The 25,956-nt window shown below is 46.1% G+C and overlaps 4 protein-coding genes across 5 annotated transcripts; all 4 read left to right on the forward strand.

Annotated features, from left to right (window-relative positions):
- Window positions 1–57: 57 nt before the first annotated feature.
- On the forward strand, window positions 58–4,556 carry LOC109504108 (cadherin-86C-like). The gene is made up of 3 exons (XM_019842827.2): window positions 58–473; window positions 2,835–3,040; window positions 4,270–4,556. Exons 2-3 carry the CDS (start codon window positions 2,836–2,838, stop codon window positions 4,545–4,547), a joined length of 483 nt encoding a protein of 160 aa, XP_019698386.1. The 5' UTR covers window positions 58–473; window position 2,835; the 3' UTR covers window positions 4,548–4,556.
- A 220-nt stretch (window positions 4,557–4,776) lies between these two features.
- LOC112590020 (cadherin-86C-like) lies at window positions 4,777–8,043 on the forward strand. Its single transcript, XM_025305356.1, has 5 exons — window positions 4,777–4,802; window positions 4,942–5,067; window positions 5,158–5,298; window positions 5,713–5,836; window positions 7,573–8,043. The coding sequence occupies exons 2-5, from the start codon at window positions 5,032–5,034 to the stop codon at window positions 7,800–7,802; spliced, it is 531 nt and encodes a 176-aa protein (XP_025161141.1). The 5' UTR covers window positions 4,777–4,802; window positions 4,942–5,031; the 3' UTR covers window positions 7,803–8,043.
- Window positions 8,044–8,401: 358 nt separating this feature from the next.
- On the forward strand, window positions 8,402–18,389 carry LOC109504107 (uncharacterized). The gene is made up of 8 exons (XM_019842826.2): window positions 8,402–8,597; window positions 9,009–9,335; window positions 9,421–9,811; window positions 9,982–10,210; window positions 10,619–10,865; window positions 11,170–11,395; window positions 11,583–11,931; window positions 12,508–18,389. The coding sequence occupies exons 1-8, from the start codon at window positions 8,493–8,495 to the stop codon at window positions 18,287–18,289; spliced, it is 7,656 nt and encodes a 2,551-aa protein (XP_019698385.2). The 5' UTR covers window positions 8,402–8,492; the 3' UTR covers window positions 18,290–18,389.
- Window positions 18,390–24,177: 5,788 nt separating this feature from the next.
- On the forward strand, window positions 24,178–25,829 carry LOC112590023 (uncharacterized). Of its 2 annotated transcripts, none has more exons than XM_025305387.1 (2): window positions 24,178–24,383; window positions 25,295–25,829. In XM_025305387.1, the coding sequence occupies exon 2, from the start codon at window positions 25,314–25,316 to the stop codon at window positions 25,698–25,700; it is 387 nt and encodes a 128-aa protein (XP_025161172.1). In that variant the 5' UTR covers window positions 24,178–24,383; window positions 25,295–25,313; the 3' UTR covers window positions 25,701–25,829. The 2 variants fall into 2 exon arrangements, with proteins under 2 accessions (XP_025161172.1, XP_025161171.1); XM_025305386.1 differs by having other exon boundaries at window positions 24,178–24,372.
- Window positions 25,830–25,956: the final 127 nt, after the last annotated feature.

Raw genomic sequence — 25,956 nt, forward strand, 5'->3', positions numbered from 1 at the left:
GTCGCCGATCGTGACGTACACGTGACTCGTAGAACCGCGTCGACGTTGGGGTTGAACAGTACAACCCCTTTCACACGCGCGGCATACGCGGCCGCGTGAAGTGTGCTTCCAGACGATCCTCGAGAATGTTGTCTCTTGGATCACGGTTGATCACTCCCGCCGAGCGTTTCAGTGATTTCCCTCCGGTGCAATTCTCGAAAGGAGATAAACGCGCGATTAAGCGCAATCGAAATCTTCGTGCGCTCGTGAAAATGAACACCTAAAGGAAAAGAGCAAGGAAAAGACGCAACGTCGTTAGAAACATCGGCGCGAGGATTGACTCAATAAAGGATTGCCTCGGCAAGGAGGGGGAGACGCGAATTTGGAAATGTGTACATGATTGTCGCATTACCGGAGGATTCAACCAACGTGCAATCGATGGATATTCGTATAAATATGAACTATTTCGCGAACTCGTGATTCTCCGCGTTCAGGTAAGCGTTTTTCTCGTTGCTTTATTTATGGCGATGCTACTGAAATATTTTATATCCAGCATCGTGGATTTCAGTATTACGAATGCAAGCATGAGATGCAAAACACAAAACACAAGAATAATTTTTATTTTCTCCCGCCTTAGAGAAAATATCAAGTCATTTCAAATACTGCTTTTCTTCTCACCCAAAATGAATAAATGCTTCTGTGAATATCTTCTTTCGCGCAATGATATGGTAGAAGAATACAGCATTTACCGCTAACAACAATCTTTTTAACCCTTTAACGCCCGACTTTTTTATAAGTGTTTTAAGAATAAAATTTGAGTTTTTTTGAACTGAGACCGTAAGCAGTGATAACCGAAAAACATATCAGAATTTTATATCTACGAAAAACAACCTTTCCAAGCAGAAACTACTCCCAGAAGCGAAAAATACGCTAAATTAAATTTTTTTTTAGTTTTAATAATTTTATATCATATCTAATGGTTGGAAAAATTCCTCGAAATTCCTCGAAATATATTGGGTTAATGACTCCTCCATTCATTCGTAATGAGAAATCGACATTGCACATTCATGACGAGATGTCGATGTAATCGAGAAGACATATCGACGTTCTTCATGTGCACCGAAAGTTCGCCGCGCACAACGAACACACGTCTCGAGCATTTATTTATTATATATTTACAAAGCGATTCCACGGAAGCTCACGTGGATTTTCAATCGCACGTGCGAATATTGATCTCGCGGCGCGAGCCGCGTGAGAATGCGGAGGAGAACAAGGAGAAGCCTATCGATCGTTCGCTCGATACCTGACTGGACACTGACCGGTAAAAATATACAGCGCGCGGAGACGGGGCACTAAAGTCCATTTCATCGTTAGACAAACAAGCAAAGCGTGTTGCTGGATCTTTGTGTGAGAAGTTGATACTAAATATTCCATTGACCGTCTTACCACAGCTAAACGGTGGAATATTTATGCAATGTCAAGGTACCGGACATTGACAGAAAATGTACTCATCGTACGCAGGTAGAGACGCAGATGTATGAATGCGGAATAAATCGAGCGTTTGCACCCGGAGAAGTTCCAAGAAGAACGAGAACTTCCCTCTGAGCCTCGCATTCTTGGGCAGTCGGGAACGTGAAGTGGTGAAAAAAGATACGAAAAGGAGCAGACTGAGATCGATCGGTGACGATCGAAAAATTTGACCTGAATATCCGTTCGCTGAGTACTCGTCCAGCAGTCACGCACCAGCAATGTCCAGATACGTCACTGACGTGTCTGAAATGCTTTTACGGAATTACATCTGATTGTTCTTTCCCAATCGTTGAGTAACGAGGCGGAGAGTGCATTGAACGTTGGAAAGCGGAGGCATGTGAGAAGTCACGAGAGATTTTTTTCTCAATCTATGCTATCGGATTGCTGAAAGAAACACGCACGCGGCTATTTACAATCATCTGAGAATAATGAACTCGATACAGAAATATAGCGTTTAATATCTTCGACATTTTTGGAGCGGTTTTGGAGGGAACATCGCGTATTTTCTTCACCGAAAGAGTTCGAGAAGCGATCGCACGTTGCAGATAAGACGGCAAAATATGTATCGCCATAAAAATTTCTCCGTCTGGCGAAACGAATGTGCCGGACATAATATATTAGTCCGGCTGTAGAGATGTGGTCGATGACCTACATTTTCACCTATCCTGCAACAATCACGTGCGTGGCTATATCGGTCGTAAAGAGACATGTGTGTGCGCCTCCGCAAATGATTTTATCCACGTGAACGCGATAATACGAGGCATGCAGAATACCAGTATCGAAAGTGAGCACATAACATCACACGACATAAATAAAAATGCCTCCGGTACATCGCAGAAAATGACGAAATTTTTCGTCTCGATATCTTTTGTACTCGAGTCTTTATTTCGCATCGTAATTTTACCCCGATGTATCGTTCTGTCTTTTCCAAGAAACTACTCGCAGAATCCCAAAGTAGGTTGCATATATATGATCGTCATTTTAAAATCGCTTCCACATATTTATATTTTACAACGCACATCGAGAGAGTAGTGTTGATCATACGTCGCTTTGGAACTCTATGAACGTTGTGTTCACGACCCCGTTTCGTGATCATAAAATCGATACATACAATCGTATCTAAAGTGGCCATCTCTTCGCTGTTAATGTCGATTACGTTTGAATTATAGCGATATTGTATTATCAATTCTCGCCGTTACTCGCTTAATATTTAATGCGGCTGTCACTAATAATGCGTTCGACGCTCTCTCCGCAATTCTGAACATCTCGTGCGTCATCCTCGCAGTTCGCAGAAATACAGAAAAATCGCGCTGAACTTTTTCTAGAATGCCCCTCGCAAGAGTATGGTTTAAAGCTTGGGTTTACTGGGGTCTCGTTTGCGGTTGGGTCGAAGGTGCTCGGCCACGCTTCGACAAGTCCACGAATATGGGGTTGGTGTTGATTCCAGCGGACGCCGAAATCGGCTCCGTGATCTATCGGCTGCGCGCCACCGATGAGGATGCTGATTTTCCTCTCGTTTTTGAAGTCACCGGTAATGAAAAAGAATGGAGACATAAATATCGATCACCCAAAAGGAAGTAATATCAGAACAAGCTGAATCATTTAAATTTTAGAGGATTTTGCTCTTATATATGGCCTCAAGAGGATTCCTCTAAAATTAAGAAGAAAATATTATAAATATTGTAAACACATTATTCTTAAAGTTAGAGAAATTATATGTTATACGTATAATGCAAATCTTATTGATTTTAAGATAAATTTCCTCTTATACACAGATTATTTAATCTGTTTTTTAAGAGGATTATTATTTATTCTTACTGTACTTTATTCTTACTGATTATGCTGGTTAATTTGAACAACATTATTATAATGTATATAGCGAAATGTAATATACATATGGATGTACTTCTGGCTCCAGTTCTACAATAAGTAGGTACGAATGAAATAAGATTATCATAACAAATAAATTTCCAATGAGTTTTGCAATGGACTTTATAGCTACAAAGATGTTCATCGTAACCAATTGTATAAAACATAATTAAAAGAAAGAATATATTATTCAATTTTTTGCAATAGATTATAAACGGTATTTGACCAAATATGGGTAAATTATCCTCGTTATATGTTACAGCAACACACATACCTTTTTTAAAAAGCGTTCCAAATATTCTGACTCATGAGCATAAGGTTTTTATTTTTTCGTTCATGTCTGAAGGTAAAGCATGACTGAACAAAATAACCGGACATTCAAATCAACATATTGCTCTTCATATAAGAGGAAATTTAATTGATGTAAGAGGAAATCCTCTTGAGATAAGAGTAAAACGGTTAGAATAGTATCTAAAAAATGTTAGACGAATGATTCACTTTAATCCCTTTATCGAAAGAGGAATTCTTTTCCTGCAAAAGGTTTCGCTTAGAATATGAGATTATGGAAAAAATCAGTTCACAAACAGAATACTTTTTTTTGGGCGATAAATGTTTACTCAATACATAGATAGATTAGGTTTGATATAAAATATTAGATAAAATCGCTAAGTACAGTCCAACAATATTAAACTCAAGCGGCCTGAATGGAATGTTCATTCTGCCTGCATTTTTAACGGCGATGTCGGCTATCGTTGCGTATCGTTGCGCAACTATTACACGATATCACACATTTTCCGCCCGGGTCGACACGTAACGAAAAACGCCATTGTCGTTAGAGAGCTGCAGAAAAGGCTTACCGGGCTTAAAGAGCGCTTTCTGTGTTACGTTCAGCAACAATTACACCCGTGGTGAGGATCGACAATCTGCCGTGCACGTTGTACAACAAGGTCTGCCAGGCCAATGTAATTTTAACGAAGCGCCTTATGCCGGGACGCCTCCACGATTTCGCCGTTAGAGTTCGGGATACCAAGGGAGACTCGGATTCGAGGCAGGCCACCATTTCCGCCACGAATGCGACGACGTCGCGTGATAAAATATTCCCACACATTCCGTCGCTGATAATGGTGCCCGAGGTAATAATTGATGGTACCACTAACGATGTTAATTAGTGCACGTCGTAATTGCCGCGACGTAAAGTGTAACGCGGCACAAGTCACGCTCGCTTGGCGATTTCTAATTATCGCCAAGCGAGCCGAATTAACATAAATTAGGGGAATACTGCACACTCGCGCATATCGCGCGGGATATCAAAAGTAAATGTAATAAAAACATCTTAATAGGACACTAAGCCGGGCAAGGAACTGGATTATCTTCTCGTACGAGCCAATCCCTGGAGCGGCAAGACGGTTTACATCGAATTGTGGGTAAGTTCGACGCGGTCGTGACTCTCGCGCTCTCTCTCTCTCTCTCTCTCTCTCTCTCTCTCTCTCTCTCTCTCTCTCTCTCTCTCTCTCACGGCCGTAATCAACACGACGTGTATGAAGTGTAAGAATCTCGTTTCAGCAACCCAAGGAACTCTTCACCATTCGACAACAACAAACGCCGACGCAAACGCGCGGTGCAATTACGTTGATCGGCGAGTTGGATTTCGAGATGCAATCGATGTACACTCTCACCATTTACGCAACGGTACGCATCGTTCCTTTCAGCGATAAGTGCGACATACACACGAAAGAATAATACGCCCACAATATCGATATAAATATTTCCGGACGGCAGGATCCCTACACAGAACCCGGGAAGGACACCCGAAACATCGCGGGGCTGAACATCGTCGTTGTGGTTAAAGATGTGCAGGATGTGCCGCCGATTTTTACCTTGGCGCCTCCTTTAACCCGCCTTAACAATTCTATGCAAACTGTAAGTTAAATGTGTCCTTCTTGAAACTTCTTTAACCCACTCGAACGTACTTGTTTTCGATAAACAATCATCGCCATCAAGCTTTTCGCAACACAACATTTCAAACAAATCTTTTGCTCCATTTTTTCGACATCGTAAAAATCGCCGTGCACAACAATCTTCGCTGACATAAACAACCGCCACTTTCAAACGGCTTGAAGGAACGCCATGATTTTTTCATCAAATATGAAGGAACGCGTACCTTGCGTTAAGAAAGCAAGCGGATTCGATTTACAGTTTACCCACGATTTTAAAAAAATAAATTTCGGATACTTTTTGATCACAGTAGTATTCCTTTATATAGTTCTTTCTTGTTACGAGTTACTCAACTTCTACTTTGCGATAATTTCTCGGTGTCGTTCGTGTCACTTCCAGGGCGACATAATACTACGAGTTCACGCGGAAGATGGAGATAAGGGAGTGCCGCGTGAAATCACGTACGGTCTGGTGTCCGAGGGCAACCCCTTCATACCATTCTTCAACATCTCGGAAACGACCGGTAAGAAAATATTTTCGATCGACGTTACGTTCGCGCAGGCGTCGTTTCGCTAAAAATTAAGAAAATTGAAAAGGCGTTCGTCATCGAACCTACGCTACTTCGTTTTTGTCCTTAATTGGTCGCGCGATGTCTTAGACGCCGCGCGTTAAAAGCGCCACACTGCATTGAACGCGACTTGATAACGATGAAAGGATTCGTCTAATTCCGTGAATGCAAACCAGCGGGCTCTCATGTATAACGTGTAATTAATTTACTCGACCAGTTGAGTCATCGGTAATTCTCTAATCTATTTCACGTCACGCCCCGTTTCCACCTGACGGCTTCGATGCGCGAGAAAAAGTAACAACGACGTTGATTCATATATTCCTTTGGCACACAAAGCTGACCTCATTCCGCGAAAGGCAGCGGACAATGATTAAGCAAGGAAATTTGTTCCCGGCTGTCCTGACGATTTCGATCTTTTATTTCTTAATATAACCAGGCGATTCGTTCCATCCGCGCGTAGAGTTCGCGCGGAAAAGAATCACCCGCGTGATTGCGCCCTGTGGAATTCTTTCATTTTTTCTTTTTGACTTTTTTCCTCTTTACCTTCGTCTGTTTCAAGAGCCATAAAGAGAACCACAAAAAAAGCCACAAAAGTTAGAATCGTAAATCGAAGTAAAGTGGTATCCTAAACACTGACCCACGTGACGCGACGCGAGAGAATACAAAGCGACAAGAATGGCTCTCACCGGTGAATAAAAGGGAACTCGAGTTGAAAACGAGATATCTTGATGAGACAAACGAAATATGATCCACGGAACAGATTCCGTCGAGCCCACAGAATTGTTCGCCGAGTATAAATAACGTGTTCTCGCACGCACGCACGTTCGAGCGTTACGCACGGAATAACATCGGCCGGGACGCGCTTATCACATTCGGAACATATCGGATTTTTCACAAAAGTCGCCAGGCGCAAGACGACGAGAAGTTGCCGAGAGGTAAACAGAAGAGGCTCGAGGTGGTCGGAATAAGTCTGGACAGTCTACTACGGCCAGGTGTATCGATCGTTCTCAGGGGTCAGTCTCTGCTTTTCAAGTCGCGATGCTTATCATTTCGTGGCAAGGAGCATGCGATACGTACGGGGTCCTTGCGTGTGCTGGTTCCACCTACATCCAGCGACGTATACGTAGACGTGCCGCCGCGAACGATTTCTTGCGTCGATTCCGCCGGTACATTATGTAAAATTATTGCCGGTCAGCGTGCGTGTACGTGCGGACCGAGCGCGGCAGAGGTAACAAGAATTCGCCCATTATCCGCAATGTTTTATTCATAGAAAAAGAGAAAGAGTTCGTATATAACAGTCTGCTACAGTCGTTCTCTCCGCGAAATAATAATAACGAATCGTCTCGCACGCGAGATGTTACGCGTCGCGAAATGAAGAGCATCTTCCGGACCATGTGCCTGCATACATTAGCGTGCGAGCGTGACTAATTAGCGTTTTCGAAAGTATCGATCGAGAAAGGGAGAGACAGAGAGAGAGAGAGAGAGGCACGCACATCATAATTATTTTATTATTATAGCGGCACAATTCCCGATGAGAAAGTCGTGAGGACAGTCGCATTTTCTCGACAAACACATTCTTTGAAGCGATTTGTGCACTTAGCTGTTATCAAAGCGCAAAAAGTAATTAGTCGGGTGAGAAGAATCAGACGATCGTGACGACATTAACGTTATAAATGATTTGCGATCTCCAGGCGAGATCGTTCTTGCTCGACCTTTGGAGGAGCTCACACAAATCACCCACGTCGGCGCACCGGTCGTGCTCAGCGTGGTCGCCGAAGAAATACGAAGATCGAGAGACGAGCCGCCGGCTCAGGCGACGGTCGTCGAAGTCGGTTTCCTCCTCGGCGAACCTGGCAACAGCCCGCCGTATTTTGAGAACGATAAGTTGGTACCTAATGATTTCAATATAACGAGCGCGTAAGAGTCTCGGGTCAACGTCCTCGCGCGGATACTTGACCTCGTTTCTGTAGATGGACGACGCGGCGACTTACGGTATTTTTCCAGCCTGTTTGCCCTTTGCGAGCCCTTTACCGCTTATCGTCCCGTTAATCGAGTTCAAGTCAAAACGTAGAACGTAGAAATTCACGTCGTTTCTCGCGAGGTACAGATGACAAATATTTTTATCGTCACACATAGTTATGATATCCACTTGAATCTTTCCTTACTTTGCGTTTATTATTATTTCGCAGATACATCGCATCGATACCAGAGAATTTGGAGCCAGGTTCCGCGATCACATTTCCCGAACAATACTCGACCAGAGTACGTGACGAAGATATCGGAAAGGCTGGCGTGTTTGCGTTAAAGCTGCAAAATAACAACGGCACTTTCGAGATAAATCCAACCGTCGCTGAAAGAACGACGGATTTTATTATTACGGTTCGAGACAACACACTCATCGATTACGAGACGCATAAGAGTTTGTCATTTAAGGTATGCATTTCTAATATGAAATTATTATCGCAACGAAATACAAATCCCACTGTTGTCATCCCACGCTGTTCGCACTTTTTATGCGTATTTATATTTCTCGTGCTTCTGCCGATGCGTGCTGCAGATTATTGCTCAAGAAGTCGGCCCAGCGACAAATTTATCGGCATCAGCAACGGTAATGATATTTATACAAGATGTTAACGACAACCCGCCAGTGTTCGACGAGGAGTCTTACGAAGTTACACTGCCCGAAAATATCACCGCTGGGACGCGAGTTACCCACGTAATATCTTCAACACCTGATTATTTAACCACACAATTCAATTTCTCTCTCAATAAGCTCTCTAAGATTCTCTTTAAATTTAACTTGTATGTAATTCATAACGAATTCATTCAAGTGTGTAATGTATTAAGTTGGTACAAAAATAATTGCGGTTTTTATCATTTTAAGTTTGGTGCCGATTTTTCTAGTTACCGTTATACTAGAATTCTATCTTGGAATAAACAGACTTGTTTCCCGTGTTGGGAGAAATGTGCGCAGGCCAATTGTCTTTATTTTGATTAGTAAATATAATTTTTGACTGATATATGCGTCTTTACGCTCGATACGTAAAAAGCGCAATTATTTTTGCCTAACAGTCAATCTAATAGTTTCGTCGGCAAAGAAAATTCTTTCTTACGATTTTGTTGATAGGTGCGAGCGACTGACAAAGACACCGGGTTTTTCGGCAGTATTAAATATACGGGCATAACGGGCGGAGGAAGCGACGCTTTCGCAATGGATCCTGATACTGGTTTAATCACAGTTGCGACGGGGTCGTCCTTGGACCGTGAAATGGTAGCGCAATTTCAACTGACTGTAATTGCGCGCGACGAGGACGGCAAAGGAAACACGGGCACGGCATCTTTGATAGTGAACTTGCTCGACGTGAATGACAACGCGCCGATTTTTGAGAAGGACGTCTACGAATTCACGTTAAATTCCGATCTGACAAACTTCACAGGCGCTGCATTCATAAAGGTGTGTCTATCAGTATTAAATATACACTGCGAGTAAAAATACACGTGCAAATAATTTATTTTAAACGGTTTCACTTTGTGCGCAGGCCACCGACGCCGATGCCGAGCCGCCGAACAATGAAATTCGCTACGAATTGATTCAGGGAAATTATGAAAATAAGTTTTACCTAAGCGAGATTACCGGAGAGTTGGTTTTACGCTCGCCCATCACAAAATTCAGACGGAAGAAGCAGAGCGTTTACGATAATTTTTCGAAAAAATCGCCCAAAAGTGTCGTCCTCCGACCGGAACACAATACGAGACGAGAAAAGATACACGTAACGAGAACGACGGCGTTCCCGATGAACGCAGCAAACGCAACGCACAACGATCCAAACGAAACCGGATTAAAACGTCAAGTCGACGAGATAAAAAAGCACCGAAGAAAACGGGAAAGCGATATTTTATACACATTAACTGCCAGAGCGTATGATCTCGGTGAGTATTTAATTTATAACTGTAGCTGAAGGCGATTGGAGAATAAATTGCGGCAGGTTGAATTTAAGATGCAAATTTTTCGTTTGAATTAAAAACTGCAAATTTCATATGTGATCGAGTCGAGAGCCGGAAATGTCAATTATCTGCCCTTCGTTGACGCGCTGTTCCAGGCGTGCCGCACCTCACGGGCGAGACACGAATCTCGGTTATTCGGGGCGGCGCCATGGAAGCTCGCATAATGATGTTCGTGGTGCCAGGAGAACACCCGAATCTGACGAGAACCGCCGAGACATTAGCCACTATCACAGGTGGACGTGTGACTATATTGGACACACGTCCTTACGTGCCGGACAATCGACCCGGCGTCACCGGCAGTAGCGTACCGCCGGGAGGGAAAAGGTTAATCGCGAATTATGTCGATGCGTGTCCAGTTAACTGCACGTTTTATCCTTGAGAAAGAGGAGCGCATTATTCTTTTTCCAACGTGTTTGACCAGTCTGATTTGCACGTGAGAGCATTCGGAAAATTTAATTTAACAGAAATTTATTTAATAAAAATTTAATTTAATTTAATAGAAATTCAATGAATGAAATGAAATAAAATTAATTAAAAATTTAATTTAATAGAAATTAACTCGATAAACTCTGGCGATAAAATCTGGCTCGGTGAAAATTGAATAAAAACCATCAGATCGTCCGTTCGGGTCGAGTTCGTTTTCTTCGAGATGGGAATTCGATGGGAATGAAGGGAGACCGCTGACTGAAATCAAATTCATTGTACCCTCGATATTTTTAATTGGTAATTCAGAACAATCGTGGTGGCTCGCGTCGAACAGACCGAAGTCGGCGCACCTTTGGTGGACGTGGAGAAAATTCGCAATACATTAGCTGCGAATGGAGTTGGCATCATCGGCGGCGCAGGCACCGCCAACGTATCGATGACATACAGCTACGAGACTACTACGAAACTCCCGATCGATGGAATAATCCCCGTTGGGGGAGACAACACGGGGGGTTACGTAAACAAAACGATCAGCAGCGTTCACGAGGAAGTAGTGAGTAAAACGTTAATTGTCTGCGCTCGTTGACTTGGTCGTGCAAGTGAGTGGGATGGACGTTGCTAAGTTTGGCACTGTCGCGATACTCGTCCTGACCTAAATAAACTTCCAACGAATTACTTTTATTATTACTTTATACACTCTTCTTCAATTATCTCGGCACTTAGGATACACGTCGCGTTTCGTTAGGAAAAGGAAAAAATTTATGTCAGATAATGTTGTGTCACGAACCATATTTTTCTCTCGCTTCAGTCAGCAATCTCCCATTTTAGAGAAATGAGAGATCAGGATTCTTTTTCAGACTGTGTACAAGGCGGAGAATAAACTGCTCTTCTGGCTGCTAATTATTTTGGGTCTGCTGATGCTGCTGGCGATCGCGGCGCTTATTATCTGCTGCATCTGCCCGGGCTGTCCATTTTACATGGCGCCCAGAAAGCGCAGAGTGTACTCGTCCGAAACTCTAATCACTCGGTCTAACGGCCGGCCGAAACGACATATTCATCGCAAACCGATGGCTGCGATCGAGAGTAATTACTTTTCGTGAATTAGCCCCTTTTCCAGACGAATTCTAACAACTTCGCTTACGCATTCGCAATCGTACAGTCACAGTGCTCTGCAACTTTTACAGAGCTATTTTTACTTGTAATAAATAAATCTGCCGTTAAAGAAAAGAGCGTCTTTTGATTTGCTCACGAGAACGATAAAAATATGCAGTTACGTCGAACGGAAAGAAACAAGCTTGGAGCGCGGACCCGACCCGACGAAACTGGCAATTCAACCGTCGAAATACCAAAAACGACGGCTTGGCGTCGCTTCCCGGTGACGTTGTGTACATTTCGGAGCGCCCTCCGGTCGACCAAGCGAATATGGAGTCACTGAGAGTACGCGACGGGCCGACCTACGATCCTTCGAGGAGGAGGAGGATTGAGGACCAGGAGAGAATGTACGTGGAGGATGTCGAGGAGAGGAAGGCTAGAGAGTACGATGTCATGGACGTGGATTCTCTGCAACGGCACGAGATCGAACGAGGTTCGGATATTCTGCGTCACGCTTACAGACAAAGGTGGTTAGAATTATATTAATTCAATCCGCGTCCTTTGCGCGGTGATCTCGATAAGATCTCGATAATTCGACATTCCAACATGCGATAAAGCTCTCTCGTTAAAATCAAACTGCGTAATTAGAATATATTACAATTCAACGCGTGCTTTGCGCGGAAAACTCAATACAATCGGTGATTACTTTAACACGCGATCAAGTTCTCTCAAGTTAGAATTGAACCGCGTTAAACTGACAATGTAATATTAAGAGTCTATTCTTCAAATTAGAGATTGAAAAGTGAGCAGAATTATGTAATATCGTAAAGAAATGTTTGCGTCAATTTTCTTTTACAAAATTCTTTAAGAGTCTTTACGAGAATATAATTTTTTACAGTTGAATTGAAAATTACGATAAAAAAAAATTCAGTTTCCAATCTCACTTAGCTTTTGCTTGCTACGTCGCAACTATAAGCTATAAGCTATAAACGTGAGACGGCTTGCGGATTGTATTATATCGCCGCGATGGAATTTATAATATTTTAGTCGGAATAAAGAGTTTTAACAACACACTCGCGCACTGTTTTACGCTTGCGTTGTAGATACGCCGATCCCGAGTCGAACAACGAACCAGCGGTAAGAGAGCAACATTTCTATCGCGAGGGCAACGCGGAGGTGCTGCAGTTGGTAACGCGCGGACAAGTGGAGGACGACGTAATGAGTCAACACCCGCATTACCCGGCGACGCTGATCGTGGATGGCAAGGGTGTGCTTCTACAACGGTTCATGCAGGACCAGAAAGCGCGGCACGAAGAGTCGATGCAGGAGCCGGAGGTGATCCGCACCGTCGAGTCCCACCAACGGCCGAAGAACTTGTATCAGCATCAGCATCAGCAAGAAGTCATTCTGCTGCCGGAAGAACTGGAGCTGCGATCGTCGCATCGTCACGGGGGGGAGGAGATGGGACCCAACGTGCAGAAGATGGCGATCGATGATGCGTACGCAACGCAGAAGATGGACGCGGAGTCGCGTATTCGCGACGTGCATCGGGTGCAGGAGGTCTCGATGGGTCTGCCTGGAATGTCATCCACAGACAGACCGGTTATCCCGAAGGAGCAGCCCACGACGGTGCAGCCGTCGTATGCGTTTCACGACCTGGAACTGGCGAGGCAGAACGCCCTGTTGACGCGGCTGCTTCTGGAGAGAGAATCCAGGCACGTAGGCGGCGCGATGACGACGGACGCCGCGAGTTACCTGGAGACTCAGAGTCTACCCGGACAGGTAGCCATCGCGACACAGACCGACAGAGCTGCCGCGACGCAGCTGACGGAACGACAGGCGAGAAGCAGAAGCGACAACGACGAGTCCGACGAGGAGAGCCGAAGTCGCAAAAAGACGAAGACGAAGAAACGCTACGGCGAGAGCGAGTCTTCCAAGCGAACACGAACACTGTGGATGAAGTCGCCCATCGAGGAGGAGGAGAAGAACGAGTGCTTCGATAAGCGATTGAATATCCTGAGGAAGAAGGTCAAGGAGGTGAAGGAGGGCCGGAAAGTGTCTCTGGAGCCTGAGGTGCTACGTGAAATTTCGGATTCCCTCGACGAGAACGGGAGTTCCTACCCGGAGAAGAGAGGAAAGAGGTCGCCGAGAACTCGTGAGAAAGCCGCCGAAGAGAGCAGTGTCGGATACAAAGTACTAGGCGGCGAGAAGAACGGCTCGTCCTCGTCGACGGAGGTAAGTAAGCAACGATATGAGACAGTTTCCGACGAGAAACCGGCGGAGATCTCGTCGTCGCCGGAGATAAGCGTGGACAACGGCGAGTACATCCGCGAGACTACGGAGAAGAAAAGCTCGAGGAAGGAGTGTAAAGTGAAGAAGCAGAAGAAGGTGGAGTCCATCATAAGACCCAGTTTCCGAGTTTTAGAGAGAGAGATCACGATGCTGACGAAGAAGCTGAGCAAACTCGCCGATAAGAAGACGCAGCACACGGCGGGCGACGACGGTACAGGGCAAGAGAAGCCAAAGACGTCGAAGGACTCCAAGAGAGACTCGGATCAAAGTACGCGGAGGGCGAAAGCGGACGAGCGCAAGCGTTCGGAGGCGTCGCCGAGCACGTCGAAAGAGGTGGCGGCGGTCTCCGTGAAGACGCGGCAAAAATTCAAGTATCAGCAAGCGCAGATCATGAGCCCCGGCAGTTCCGAGTACGACGACTCGCTCGAAAAGACGAAGAAGCCGAAGGCGGCCTCGCGACAAGAAGTCGCGAAGCAGCACAAGCAGCCGAGCAGCCGCAGCCACGCTAAAATGAAGAGGCAGACGCAGGCGCAGGTCGAACGTAAGGAGCACAGGAAGAAGATCGAGCAGCGTGCTCGAGACGCCGCGAGTAAAGGGACCGGCGTGTCAGAGTCGAAGATTGAGAAGACTGCCGTTAAATTGCCGTCACGCGCGCAAAAGCTGGCAGCCATCGGGCGCAGAGAGAACGTCATGGAAGAGCCCAGCACGAGCACGAGTTCCGACCGAGTCGACAGCAAGAAAGATCCCTTCGCCGCTCGCCGAGACTTCGACAGGAAGAGCACGGAGTCCTCGGACGTCCCATCGATATCTCATCACGTAGATCGACGAGAACCGAAGCGAAAGCTGGCTCGTGTGAGCGAAAGATTCACCGATGATTTTGTGACGGAACAGCGAACGGAGGACGCCGATCCGGAAGACGCGCTCCGTTCGGTGGTGGACGCGAACCTGTACGAGGAAGATATTGCGAGAGAGGCCGAAATAACGCAACAGTTCTCCGACGATTTTACGACGGGCACGCAGGCAAAAGACGCGGGTCACGAGACGCAAGCTGACGCTGAGAGCAGAGATGAAACTGAGCGCGACGTATCTCGTGATTTCGGCGAAGAACTTGTCACTCTAAAGAAGATTGCCGAGGATGTCACGGTGCTTCGTGACTCGTCGACGGAACATGCACAATTCGAAGACGAATCAATCGAGCAGTTGGATGCCGCGACGGAGCGCCGAACTGAATTACTTGAGATTACTCCTCGCGTGGAACAGATCAAGGATGGACGCGAGGGAACTGTACCTTTGGATCTTCTCGCCCAAGAAGCGTTCGAAGAGCATCGGGCGAAGAGACCGACGTTACATTGCAGTAAATGCATCGACAGAGCGAAATTAACTGATGCGACAGAGAAGCATGATGAAGAGGCACATGAAATTTCACATGAAATCGAAGAGAAAGTGGCAAGAGAGAAGGAAGTTACGCCAGAAACGACGGATGTGCGAGAGTCAAAAGTACTGGAAGATGCGGAAAAGAGCGTGAAAGAGGAAACGGCTGCGGAAGGGAAACACACGGAAAGTCCGGAAATACTAAGCGACCCAACGAAACACACGGAGCAACTCGGAGAAGAAGAACAGGCGAAGAAAAATGGATTGGACAGCCGTACCGACGTGTTACCATCAAAAATGGACGAAGAAGAGACAAAAGATGTCAAAGACATTACAGATTCGTCACGTTCAAACGGAGAGGATAAAGCTGTAGAATCGCATGCGCATGAAGAAGAAGATTCGAGAGAAGAATCGAGGCACGAGTCGAAAGAACACAGCGAAGAGGAGACGCTTCCAACGGAGAGCACGATAGATATTTTACGAAAAGTAGCGGAGGAATTAACACCGCGAGAAATTGAAGATGTTTCCTTGCGCGAGATTAAAAGTGACGTGGAGGAGGGAACAAAGATTATTACAGCAATGAATATTGACGACCGATATCAGGATATCGCTGAAGAACCGGGAGAGATTTCGAAAGAACACATAACCTCGGAATCCGACTCGGAGAGAATGAAGGAAGATGAGACACTGACGATAGAAGTGCTCGAGGAAGTATCCGAGATTAGTAGTCGACCATCTGAGAGCGAGACCGCACATTCGAGCGATATTCACCCTGAATCCTTGATCGAGAGAAGCGAGAAAACCTCGTTAGACGTTGACGAGGACAGCCGAGAAATGTCGAGGGACAGTTTAATTCAGGCCGAGCCTGATAAAACAACAGAAACTGCGGAAGCAGATGGTGAGACAGATCGAGCAAAATACAATCTCAGTACAGAGAAAGAAATTGAAAGTCACGGAACGGTCCAAGAACCGCACGTATTTTCTCAAGGAGCATCCGACCTTCGAGAGGCGAAATTGGACGAAAGTAGCAAGACCGAGCTTTCCACATCTCCAGCGGAAGTTACTACCTCCAGGAAAGAAGTTGCGGACACAGAACAACCGCAGGCTGAGCATACAGAGGAGGTGAAAGAAGCATCATTTCGCGAGGAACACAAAGAAGAAGCAGAAGAGTCGCGAGATACAAAAGAAAGATCCGATGACAAAACGGAGGAAGCTCTTGGTAAAAGCTCCCCTAGTGACGAATTGAAGGAACGTCCAGGAGATTCGCACCTAGAGAAAGCAAGTATCGGTCAGTCAGACACTGCGGATGAGCCTGAGACAGTTGCTGAGAGTGTAGACGCCGCAGGTCCGCAGGACCAAGACCAGGGAGAGCAGCGAGCAGACGTAAGCGATCCAATTTTTAGCAGCTTTATTGATACACTCGAGGTGTCGGAGGAGAGCGACTCATCCAGTGATGTTTCTAGGAAAACAACGCTGTCCACGAGACCTTACGATACTCCACGTCATCGGCAAAAATGGCAGCAGCAAGAAAGCCTTGAAATAGCGGTAATGCCGGGAATAAAAGCCGTCGGAGATGAGACGGTCACGACGGCAGTGGAAACTGAAGCGGAGGGGGACACAGATAGTAATTTGTCGCTTGATGAAATCGAGAGTGTAGAGGATTCGACTGCGACCGAAGCACCGACCGATGAGAAAACGGTAGGTACAGGGATTGCTACCGAGAGATTCCTTCTGGCTGAGAAGATTTTCTCTGGCGAGGAGAAGATTTTGGCCGCATCCGGTGCGGAGAAAGTGCACGTTGATGGTAGACAAGAAGACAGAGGTCTTGAATCAAAACTCGCAGAGCAAATCGCAGAGCCGGAAGGAGATGTAAAAGCGAACGTGAAACAAGCGCTGACGACAATTCGAGATGAAGTTTCCTTCGTTGCACATGTTACGGAACTGAAAGACGCGTCGAAGGAAAAAGTCGAGGATGAAAGTACCCCGGCGGGGGGGACAAAAGGGGACATGGAATGCACAAGTGAGATTCCTTACCGAGAAATTGAAGAAGTTCCCGAGACTGCGAAGCCGGATGACAAAAGCGAAATTAGGTCGTCTTCAAAGCAAGCCGAACAAGCGGATTCGAAAAAAGAGCGGACGAGCACCGAGGACGCCAAAGTGGAGGAAACAAGAGTTAAAGACGTCGAGGTGGGCGAAACAAGAAGCAAGGACTACAAAAACGGCGCACCATCGGATGTTGCGAAGAAGGAAACTTCCAAAAGTCCCGTTAACAAGAAAACGAAAGTCGAGCGATCGAAGGCTGCTGCGGCCGTAGCGAAGAAGCGCGTCATCGACGAAGAATCGGAGGCAAGAGCTGCGTCGATTCCGTCGCGTCGTCGATCTCGCAGGGATATCGACGGCGACACGGACAAGACACGGAAGAAGAAAGACGACGGGTCGCGAATACAATCGCGGAAAGTAGAGGAGGAGCCCCAGAGGAAGCAGACGCTGCCAAGAACGAGAGCGAAGACGGACAAGAGAATGACGATTCCTGCGAAATCGACTGGCGAGATCGACACGAGCAAGACCCGGTCCAAGTACATGGCCTGGTACAACAAGAAACGCGAGGAAGCTGAGAAGAAGAGGCTGGAGAAGAAGGCTGCGGAGGACGAGGAGCAGCTGCCACGCTGGGTGAGCAGAGGCTTGAAGAGCCAGGCGACGAAACCGAGAGGCAGACTTGGCACGGACCACAAGACTCCGGAGATGACGCCGCGCACGAGACGCAAGATCAAGCCTCTGGTGAACGTCGAGTCCGAGCAGCTGAAGGCCATCGTGCGTCAAGGTCGCGAGTTGAGGAAAGCCGAGGGCAATCTCAAGGAGGACCCGCCGGTCCAGATATTCGCCAGGTCACCGCCGTCGGTCTCTACGTCGGACGCGCAGCAGCATCGCCTGCTGCAACACTCGGAGTACAAATACGAGAAGGCACCTCCGCCGTTTTACCTTCACCCACCTCCGGCGCCGCACCCGTCGCCGCAACTGTCGCCGGAGCGGTCCAGGTTCGAGGTGCAGCCGTCCACGTCGCAGCGCGAGGAAGAGCTGCGTACGGACGAGATGGTGCCGCTCCAGAGCGGCGTTCGTCTGCGGCATCAGCAGCTCCTCGAAAAGAAAAGCGTCTTCGACATCGCGTACAGCGAGGCCGCGCCGTCGCAACTCCGCTCGGACAGCGCGACTCCACCGTCGTAACTCTTCAGAAAGATCGATAGACTCTCCCTGTAGTAATAATACGGTATATAGGGAGAGTGCAAAGTATGGAAACCCTTAAAAATCTCGAAAGATATAAGTTTCACGGAAAAGTGTTTCAGAGCAAAGTTAAAAGGCTCAAAACGGTGTATTTACTGATCTTATTGGTTTGACCTTGAGTGACGTTGCCAAAGTCAGATCAACTTATTCTTTTCAAATAGAAACCCTCATTTTTTATTACATCATCTTTTTCTACCAATTAATTTGAACAACTTTCGTCTGAAACATTTTTTTTATTTGTCTAGTATGTTTTGAGAGATATTTCAGGAAAACTTGAACACATTTTCAATACTTAACTTACGACATCTCGCTAACTATTTGTCGGAGGAAAAAGTGGTAGACTTTTTCACCTTATCTGGTCTCAAGAATATCTTGTTACAGCGCTCTGACTTTCGTTAATTTGATCATTTTGAAACTTCCAAAAGTCGATAAGTTAACTAAAGGTAGGGCATTATTGTCACAATATACTTTTGGCACGAAATAGAGTAAAAAAGTCTAGTGTTATATTTTCTTCCGATAAATAGCGAGATATCGTAAGTTAAATATTGAAAAAGTTACCGATTTGTTTTCCTTAAATATCTCCCAAAATATTAGGCAAATGAAGAAACGTTTCAGACAACAGTTATTAAAATTAATTGATAGAAAAAGATGATATAATAAAAAATGGAGGTTTCTATTTAAAAAAAATAAGTTGACTTTGACCTGACCTTGGCAACGCCACTCGAGCCACTCAAACTGATAAAATCAGTAAATACATCGTTTTGAGCCTTGTAACTTTTGTCTGAAACACCTTTCCGTGAAACTTATATCCTTCGAGACTTTTAAGGATTTCCATACTTTTCATTCACCTTGTAGAGTATAACGATTTATTTTGCAAATGTTATACAGAATTATATACGTGTATTCCCCGATGCATCTCTTCGGTCAAAATAACAATTTTATATGTCGTATTATTATATATATATATATATACATATATATAATTTTATATATCGTGTATCTACATACATGATTAAAGTAATACCGAGTCATATATGTCCTGTACATATACTTCGTCTTCATATCGACAATTTCGCCTGGAGTATCAATTTTTTAATCGCTCCCGCTCGTAACGGAGTCGCATACGTTTAACGAACGGTACTTGCCTATTTGGTTCCGCGAGGAGAACGGTCGGTTATCGTTATCGTTTCGTGAATGTCAACGTCGTGTAGGATTAAACTCTCCTTCTTATCGTCGTAAGAGATGTATAGAACTGTTTGTAGCATAGATATACGTATGTTACTTTTACGTTACTGCCAGCGAAAAATCATACCTTTATGACTTACCTTTTTGACTTACCTTTGAATACGCGCAGCGAATTGACGACCAATTTTATATCGTGGTTGTTATTCCGACATAATGATGTTTGTATATCGGCTCTTGTAAATATATACAAGTATAAAAATGCATATGCCAGAAAAATAATATCTTCTTATTAATCGTATTTTCCGTTTACCGTTAAAATTCTATTTTTTTTTTTTTTTAATACAAGCTGAGAAGCGTACGAGTCACGTACACACAATGTACTCGTAGTTTCTGAAAAATCATTCTGCATGTGCAGTTGTTATTCCGCATGCGCAAGTTCTCTTAGAATCACGTCGCTTCATTGGAATTCATGTTGCATGCTTGTGTGCGTAACGTACGCGAGTACGCGCGGCACAATCACATCACGAAGAAGTCGCTGACGCTACAATAATTATATACATAAGAGTCAACTTCTGCCACTCCTGCTTCGCTATTACAAAAATATCCTCTCGGTGTCGACTTTACCAACTCGCTATCTTCTACCAACCAATTTATCTGCGCTCGATGAGCTTTCGTCCGTGACAAACGCTTGACGCGATTATTATCGAAATAACATCATAGTCGGTATGAACGTTCTTATCCAACTGTACAATATCGTGAGATATTGTACCAAATATTATCGTTAAACAGCAGTACGAGCATTCCAAATGATAAAAAAATCATTCTGCCGTTAAAATCGCTTCGATGTGCCGGACAAAGGAATGAGAGACTTACGTCGAGAAGTGAGTGCAGCAGCTGAGGATAATGTCACTTTCAAGTGTAAAACTACTTCATATATCACATGATACTAATACTATCGTATGTATATAATATATTGCATTAAATTGTTAGAAGATGCTGAGAAGAGATTTCGAAAGCCGAGGTAAAGAGCAAATCCAATTCGCATCGAAGAGTGCAATCTTAAATTCGCCAAGAGTCTTCCCGCGAGCGTCCTGCGTCAATTGCTTATCGTGTTGTCAATTAGACATCGCCCGTGCCGAAAATTCGGCAAAACGGAAGAAACGGACGAGCGGAAGAAAAGAGAAAAGATGAAGTTATCTGTACTCGACGATACGGCAGGCGCGTCTCGAGCGTTCTCCATCGCATGCGTGCGGAGATCGATAGTCGAGCCGTGTGACGTACGCGTCGCCGCGCAACGCACAAACGATTACGTGCGCCTCGGCTTTGACGTGTCGGCGACGTGACTGACGACACGGGTGACGTTACCGATGCAACTAACCTACCGTAATCGAAAACATAATGGTGCATCAAACATAACCGGAGACTGGTAAATCTTTATAACGGGAGAGCACGTTGGACGAGCTGGTCGCGGCGCAACCGAGAGCAACCCCGGGAGCCGCGGCTCGCGCGTACGCGCCTTCGAGATCGCCGATCGAGATGGCCGACTTCGAGCACGTATGCTCGCCTGTTAACTGCGAAGCTTATCAGTCGGCCGTTTGCGACACACCGTCGGCCTGCGACGAATTGACAACTGGACGTTTACGTTTAAGTGCGCAGGGTCAGGTTGAGGAGAGTCCCCGCCTGCCAGCGCGGTGAGTGCCGCGGTGGACGGCCTAACGAAGAGTAGAAAGCCTTTCTTCAATCGAAGCCATTAAACCGCCGCCGAGCGGCCACCCACGGAAATGTTGATCGCGCCAGTGAAACCTGGTCTGTGAAGAGCTTCTCCTGTAACTCGCGTTTGCTTCTCATTGCAAAATAAAATGAATAAACGTTAATGTCGCATGGCAATTGGCAATTCGCGTAGGACGCAAAGCGTACGAGCTAGAGAGCACGGCGAAAAAAGGAAATGTCAGAACACGGCATGGATTATACAGTTGCGTATCTTTTGCAACAAATATTTATTCCAGTTCTGTCCATCTGGCTAGCGCGCGACGTGATGGCGCGAGCTGCGAGAACGCGTCTCGTCGACACGGGAAATTCATACGTCTAGTATCGACGTTGACTCACACAATCGCGATAAATCTTGCAAATCTGCCAATCGAGAGACGACGAGATTCCTTCGGTGTGTCGATGCCGGGGCTTGGTTGAAACAGGACGCCTGGCGTTATAATCAGCGACGCGCGGCGAAACGAGCGGTGACCGCGACGGTCGATGAGAGATATCCTCCTATGAACAATGGCCAAATGTTAATTGTTGTTAATAAAGAGTCATGTATGTTGCTGTTGCAACGGCGAGCAGAGCCGCGGAAGAGGCTGCACCTGTACCAGCCGTGCGCGAAGCGCAAACACACCTGAAACCTTTGACCTTTTCATCGACGCACGCCCCTACCGCCGCCGACCATCGATCTCTCCCTTTCCCGTCCACCCCTTCGAACCCTTCGTCAACCGCGCGATCCGCCGTCGCTGGGCCATCGCCCAGCTGCATCGCGAATCGTAGCTGCGCTGCGACGACGCCGCGACCGCGGATGCGTTCGATTCAGCGAAAGAGAATATGTCGCCATTTGCGGCGCAATGTTTATGCGAATACGCGAATACGCAAAGGAGCACGCATCGCACTCTCTCCCACTCGGAGAGTATCGGAAATGACCCTGCGTTAGGATAGGATAGGATAGGTAGGAAAAACAATGAAACATTGAAACAATCACGCCATTTGTGACAAAATGTGTGATAACGGTTCACACGCAACGTTTCGTACAGCGCGTGATTTTGCGACAGTCACTTTTCACAGTTTCGCAAATTACTTGCGAATTATAAATTTGCAACTGCCGCGTCTGCACGCGTTCTCCCACGGGCGCAAGCGGAGCTGGTCCATCCCTGGCGTTCCTACAGGGCGCCGCACTGCTCTTGCTTTAATTGTGAGCGCGAATATAGCGCGCTCACGTTATCTGCCTATCTCTCGCGGCGGCGGGCGAGAGGTCCGTTGCGCGTGCGAGCGGAACGGGTTTGGCCCGGTCCTTAATAGCCATCAATCATCGCCAAAATTCGGCAACGTGTCGGACAACACGAGCGGCAGGATACCATCACCAACGTAGAGTTCTCCGGGACCACTAGGCTAGGGGAGCACGGGGCCGAGGGAAAGGACCGAGTGAGACGTGGAACCCGTTCGATACTTCCGAAAACTCGGCCCAACCACTCTACGCTCCAGTTGCATTCACACGAGTTCACTCGTGTGAACCACTAAGCTACAAAGCCGAAGCCGTGAAGATCAAGAACCGCAACCTGCGCGAACTTGAACGAATCGGGCAATCGAGCAGAACCGGACACTGCAGAATCCAGGAAGCTTCGAAGCCTTGAAAACGCGATGAAGAAAATGACACTAACAAATCACGTCCGCCTGCAGATCGAGCGCGGTTTCATACAAGCGGCGGAGATGAGAGAAAGGATCGCCTCGCGACCAGAAGAGAAGAGAGTTCTCTTTCGTCTGGCGAGAGCGAAATGAATCTGGCTGACCAATGCGCCTGGACAGAATCACCGTGGCCGGAACTGACGGTTCCCCAGCCGGAAATTGTCTATTGTCTGGCCGGGGGGAAGACAACTGGGGTCGATTGTGGAACCAGCGGCAGAGACTTTAGGAAGAGGTAGCGGGAATCAATCAATGAGCAGGCTGAGGTTCTTTTACGAGGTATATCGAGAGAGAACTTGATCAAGAGTATAAAGTTGTTAGCCGAGAGAGAGAGAGAGAGAGAGACGACAGGTACGTTACGCTGAAGCGAAGGGAAACGCGCGACAAAGTCAGTCTGAATGTTGCGGAGGATCGTTGGACCATCGATGGACAATCTCCTCTATGAGATTCCAATTTCAGTTTCGATCACGCAAGGTTAGACTTGACGAACGAATAAATTTTGCTCTTGGAATATAATACGAATCTCTGGACTGGGTCAATCCTTGATCCAGTCAAGTGAATCGACATTACTTCATCCCTCCCTCCGGATAACTTTTAAGCAAACTGAGAGAGGCACATATTTTTGTAAAATCCAACTTAAATCTCTTCCCCGCGCGCACAAGATTACTTTCTTCTCTGTTACTTCATCAATCGTCTGACACAACTTCTGTCACACGTTGTCACACGTGTCGAAGGGGATTAGGTGAGTTCGACGAGTCCGGTGTTTTCCGTCCACTCGTCGAGCCACCGTAAGGAATCGAAAGATACACAGAAGCGTAACAAGTACTCGCGGCTACTTGAGCGATAGATTTCAATTAGATCAGCGCCGAGCTTTTGGTCCGACGCAACGGCCGATACAGTTAACACGATACTGCCGGCAAGCGGAAGCGCCGAGCGTCCGAGGATCAAGCAGGGAGCAGCAGGAGGAAACCGACGCGACGTTGTTTCCGGTAGTGCTCCCGGGAGTGCGTAATTAGATATCAAGTTTTACGCTCGCTCACGGCGAACCTATATTTGACTTCAAAGTCCCGCGAACTTCGCGCCGGCTGTCCAGGCCGTGGCAAAGGTTCACGCAGCACTTAATTAGAGAGTATATCCGATGCGCGCTGCAAATGCTATTTACATTTCAAACGAACCGGTCTAATGACACGTTGGTGACACTTATTTGCTTGCATAAATCATGCGTGGCCCGAGCAGCGAGTGCGCGGAACTTGCCTGGCGAGGGAAACCCATGTCTCACGTGCCCGAAACTTCAGAGTGCAACTTGCCCTCGAGTATAAGGTTGTTCGTACGCGAAAATTCCCCTCCCCCCTCCCTTTCTCACTCTCTATGCGTATACAAAGCAGTGTATCCGGGAGCGAGTGAGTAGACGGTGGGTGCGGTGGGCTGCCGCTTTCGATAATTTACATTGGTTTGGCAGCTAAGTAATTGCGGATTTTTTTAAGAAAATAAGAGACAATTTTTTTCATAGAACGAAATAATTTCACGCAGTAATGTATCGTCCGTTTTTCATCAATGACCTCTTGCCGTCTTTCAGGCAGCATTATGATTCCACGTTCATAAAACTTTTAGTTTTCACCGGCAAGAAACTTAGTTGCCAATCCAATAACTCGCAACGGAATTCGAGTCGCGAATTGAGTTGATCTGTTTGCAATTTCACGCGCCCCTTAATTCGTTTACATAATGCGTGCGACTGTGATACAGTAGTCGCAACGTCGATTCTTCAAGTACCCTTTTGACGAGCAGAATCTTCTCTTTGGAATTTCTCTGTCACGAACCTTAACTCGTCTTAAGTGGCATCGAAAGAGACTACGAATAATCGATCATGTCGCGTTTGATTTGTGGCGATAAAAATGCCCTCTAAGAAATCTCTCGAGAATCTTTTTCGTTAACCTCTTCTTGTGTGACGGGGCACTTTTTATTTCGCCCAAGGCCTTTCATTCTGTAGAACTCAATCTTTCTATTTGACAATCACACAAATCACGGGCGCATTCGTCGTCTATACCGTGTTGTTCCTCGCTGACGCGACGGAGCGACGTTTGCGACATTGCATCGCGTGATCTTGGCCGGACCACGTGTACACGCATGTATGTAACTCTCGGGTCGCCTGTCGTAACGTACGTAATTGTTCGTTGTACATGTATCCGGGGAATATGCGAAACAAGAGCCGAATTATCCTTCGTGTACTCGCACGTAACCATCGTCGTGTGTCTTTCTTGCGCGAGCGGACTGCGACCTTCGTGCGGACGGTCTTCGTGCGACGGTTACGCTCTGATTTTTCAGGTATGACCACCTGCCAGGCATGACTCGGGAGAGCAGGGATGACGAAGCACGCGAGAGGAAGCACGTGTTGCCCATCGAGAATTACATTCCGTTTTTGATAACAGCGCTCCAGTACGCTCGAATATGGCCCGCGCCATTCTCAGTGTACAAGATAGCGCTTTTGACAGGATTATTAGTTATTCTTTTTGTAATAATACTTGCCAACCTACTGGCGGAAATCGTACTAATTATAATGGGCACGAATGTAGATGATCTGACTGATATAATTGGAGTGATCACTGCGCACATCCAGGGCTTACTGAAATGGTGGTATTTCCTAACGAACAAGAAAGAACTCTTCGACATCATGATGAAATTGAATAAATGTCATGTGTTTTGCCAACGTATCGACAAGGAAGGCACGTGAAGTTCACTCACTGTTCTGCCGCCGTGACTCATTCACATATTCATACGTGTGATTCTAGATTTATTAACATTACATTAACATTAACATTAACGACAAAATAAACAATCAACATTTGTGGAATCCCTTTGAATCCCGAACAGATACGAATACTTTTTACATTCACTATATGTAGCAAAAACTACAAGAGTATAAACTATAATATAAATATAATAAATATAACTAGTATAAATACCATAAGTGTAAAATGTCCTTATTT

This window comes from Harpegnathos saltator, unplaced genomic scaffold (assembly GCF_003227715.2).
Source record: "Harpegnathos saltator strain DR-91 unplaced genomic scaffold, Hsal_v8.6 scaffold694, whole genome shotgun sequence".
NCBI classification, from domain to species: Eukaryota; Metazoa; Arthropoda; class Insecta; order Hymenoptera; family Formicidae; genus Harpegnathos; species Harpegnathos saltator.

Bases quoted from the DNA above. Each gene is read 5' to 3' on its own strand.
- LOC109504107 (XM_019842826.2), top strand. From the start codon at position 8,493: ATGATATTTATACAAGATGTTAACGACAACCCGCCAGTGTTCGACGAG. The intron at 8,598-9,008 runs GTAATATCTTCA...TTTTGTTGATAG, and splicing joins CTGGGACGCGAGTTACCCAC to GTGCGAGCGACTGACAAAGA. The intron at 10,866-11,169 runs GTGAGTAAAACG...ATTCTTTTTCAG, and splicing joins GCAGCGTTCACGAGGAAGTA to ACTGTGTACAAGGCGGAGAA.
- LOC109504108 (XM_019842827.2), top strand. From the start codon at position 2,836: ATGCCCCTCGCAAGAGTATGGTTTAAAGCTTGGGTTTACTGGGGTCTC. The intron at 3,041-4,269 runs GTAATGAAAAAG...TGTTACGTTCAG, and splicing joins TCTCGTTTTTGAAGTCACCG to CAACAATTACACCCGTGGTG.
- LOC112590020 (XM_025305356.1), top strand. From the start codon at position 5,032: ATGCAATCGATGTACACTCTCACCATTTACGCAACG. The intron at 5,068-5,157 runs GTACGCATCGTT...TCCGGACGGCAG, and splicing joins CTCTCACCATTTACGCAACG to GATCCCTACACAGAACCCGG. The intron at 5,299-5,712 runs GTAAGTTAAATG...TGTCACTTCCAG, and splicing joins TTAACAATTCTATGCAAACT to GGCGACATAATACTACGAGT.
- LOC112590023 (XM_025305386.1), top strand. From the start codon at position 24,341: ATGCGTATACAAAGCAGTGTATCCGGGAGCGA. The intron at 24,373-25,294 runs GTGAGTAGACGG...CTGATTTTTCAG, and splicing joins AGCAGTGTATCCGGGAGCGA to GTATGACCACCTGCCAGGCA.